Genomic DNA, 2,967 nt, shown 5'->3' with positions numbered 1-2,967 from the left:
TGGTGAAATGATGAATCCTTCAAATGTTATCTTCCTATCTGGTCATAGCTGAAAAAATGCTGTTTTTGATTTTCCCCACTTCCGCCTGTAGATAATGGTGCCAGCAACGCTGTCCTCATCGGGTGTTTGATTGGAGGATTCTTTGGGGCCCTTCTGGTTTTCGGCCTCATTTTTCTCCTGCTGCCGAATTCTTTCATCCATCAAAACTGTCTTAGTAAGCAACACCCTATTGATTGTGTAGAAAATATTAAAAGCAAACTGTGTTGGCAAAGTCTTAAGAAATAATGTAAGATGCAAAATCTTTGTTTTTAGGTGAAGGTGAAACTGAAGACGACCTGGATGCGATTGTAAAAGAATGAAGAAAAAAAGAGAAATGCAGTTTAGATAAACTGCCTTCATCTGTAAATGTGTGCTTCTAAATCCAGTTTAACTGAGGTGATGCTCATGGTAACCGTTTTCTACAAATTATTTTTACTTTCCTCTGAGAGCTGCTTTCCATCTTCTACATTTAATCATTGGATGATGGACATATTTACTAAAAAAAATGCTACTGTTGTGTGTTGTGCACCTTAAATGCAGTACCCCAATTACCCCACATGAGGGCAGCATTTTTATGAAGCTATTTTCCCATCAACAGAATGTGAATTAAAAACTGTCAAACTGCAAACAGCACATGTGGCTTTTCTAAACTAACGAGGTGTTACTATATTTTCTTTCTGGTTTATGCTTCATGAAGCATCAGTTTGGTCTGATTCCAAAGGAAGCTGAAGCTATTTTCTCTTCTTCTCAGTTTTTAGTATCAGTTTCAGTTAATTTGAATAAAGTTACATCAACGCAAGTAAAGATGAGTTGGATGTGATCATGTTTGCTTGAAACGTGCAGAACTGAAGTCAACCCTGATAGACTACAAGATAAAGCAGCTCTGGCCCACTTTTTACCCAATGTTACATAAATGAGAATCAACTAATTACCACAGTCAAACATTATCTAAATATTCAAATGATTCTTAACATCTACATAAACACTCTTTGGTATACTTACACGTACAATATTCCTTCTTGTACAATCACACATTGTTGGACATATAGGGAGCCCCGTGTTTAGTGTCTTAGGTGTGGACACATTAATATCTTTAATATGGGAAGATGATCTCTGATCCACTTTAGTCACAGCTGTTTAACTCAAATGTCTATTTATTGTTAACAGTTTTCTTTACCTATTTTATATGGATCCTACTTACCTCTTTAATTTCTAATATTTCATATGATTCAGTGCATTAAAATACTCTTCTTGTTTATATTTGTATATCCTGTGTAGCTGACTGTGACTCAGTTTCAGTGAATAGACAGGTCCATGTAACACAAATAAAGCTGCCTAATATAAAACTGATGTCTTATAGCATGTTTTCTTCCCTAAATTGTGGGCTGTTGCAGTACAATGAAACATCAGAAAAGTACATCACCACAGAACTAATAGTTTAATGAGTTTAGTCTTCCACAGTAGTAGCCATTCAGAATTTCCCCACTTTCCTTGATGGGCCCTTGGCTGCTCCTTGCCTGGTCCCCTACAATTCCTTTTTAAACATCAATATTTGTACTAAAATATTCTTTCTGTCATGATTTGTGGGCATTAAGCTCTATAAAGAAGCATTATCTCCTGGTCAGACCCTGTAATTCAGTGAAAGGCTGGAATCAGAGTTTAAAAAAATATGCAAGAGGGGGGTCACTCCAGTGGCTGGAGATTGGAGGGAATTTTGCTGGGAGTTGGAGGGAAGTCGGCTGCCATTCAGCTGGTGTTTGACTGGTAAAGGCCATTTTGAATGGCTGCTACTGTAATTTAACTATATTGCGTTTTTCACAGTTAAATGAAAAGCTGCATCTGTTGCAGATTGTACAGTAATTGTAAAGGGGACAGGCGAGAGAAAATTTCCTCATGTGTTTGTTGCCCCCTAGTGGTGTTGTCATGTATGTTTTATCAAACTTTATTTCTGTAACAATGCAACAGTTAAAGCTGAAGTCTGTAAGTTTTTAAAAATCACTTTTTTGTCATATTGGCTAAAACTGTCCCTATGCCCAGACAGCAGTACATGTGATATGTAACCTGTGAAAAAAAACTGCTTCAATTGGTCCCGCCTACTGCCTGTATTTCAATCTGGACAGAATAATTCGGGACGAGTCAAAACAACCAATCACAGCCAGAGGAGCGTCTGATGGAGTGTCAATCACAGCTCACACACGCTGAATCCCGCCCCCCCCGCCCGCCCCCCCCCCCACCCCCCCCTTCTGGTCGCATGCGGTAGCCGCGCAGATGCTGTGAGAGGGGTGGAGCTTGGAGGTGGGGCATGAGTGAAGCAGAGAGGGTGGGGGAGTGGCGTGAAACCTGTTTTTCTTCAAATTTTCAGTCGAAGTCTGCTCTCTTCTCAATGTTACAGACTGCAGCTTTAAAAGGGGAATAGTAAATCTGCTGACAGAGCTTGAAAAGCAGCAGCTCACATTTGCCGCTTTTTCTCAGCTATAAGAGCAGACTTCCTTAAAATTGCTGTTTATGAAACAGTTATGAAACAACTGTGATTAACCATTAGTTTTTAGTTCCACTTTACCAGCCACATGCATGCCTTACTTCTGCAACACATAAAGAAGTCTTTAGACAGCACACCACCCAGATGGGAAACAGACTTTCTGAATTCAGTCTGCAATAAACTGCCTTAAAGGAATAGTACACCCAAAACATGATTAGCCTTCATTTTCTACTCACCTCCATGCTGAACAACACTCTGGAGTACTTTTTTGATATCTCAAATGCATCTGGAGATCTGGGAGGCTTCTTGCTGTCTGCTGACATTCAAATAATGGAGGTCCATGGCGCCCGAGACAGAAAGGTCCATAAAAGTCCACAAAAACGTGTCAATATTCCTCCATACTGCTCGTCCAATGTAATCCAAGTGTCCTGAGTGGGTAGCATCCAGAA

General features: G+C 39.8%; 1 protein-coding gene across 1 annotated transcript in view; it reads left to right on the top strand.

The window, feature by feature from the left end:
- The window catches only part of LOC119786439, a 7,371-nt gene extending 5,986 nt beyond the window's left edge, over nucleotides 1-1,385 (top strand). The window contains exons 4-6 of the mRNA XM_038289785.1: nucleotides 1-2; nucleotides 92-214; nucleotides 313-1,385. The exon at nucleotides 1-2 is cut by the window's left edge and continues 146 nt beyond it. Coding sequence (XP_038145713.1) covers nucleotides 1-2; nucleotides 92-214; nucleotides 313-359 — 172 coding nt within the window. The 3' untranslated portion in view covers nucleotides 360-1,385. The remainder of the gene's footprint in view (nucleotides 3-91; nucleotides 215-312) is intronic.
- Nucleotides 1,386-2,967: the final 1,582 nt, after the last annotated feature.

This window comes from Cyprinodon tularosa, unplaced genomic scaffold (genome assembly GCF_016077235.1).
Source record: "Cyprinodon tularosa strain WSP-4 unplaced genomic scaffold, ASM1607723v1 ctg107, whole genome shotgun sequence".
Taxonomy (NCBI): domain Eukaryota; kingdom Metazoa; phylum Chordata; class Actinopteri; order Cyprinodontiformes; family Cyprinodontidae; genus Cyprinodon; species Cyprinodon tularosa.
This window is presented reverse-complemented; position numbering and strand designations above follow the sequence as displayed.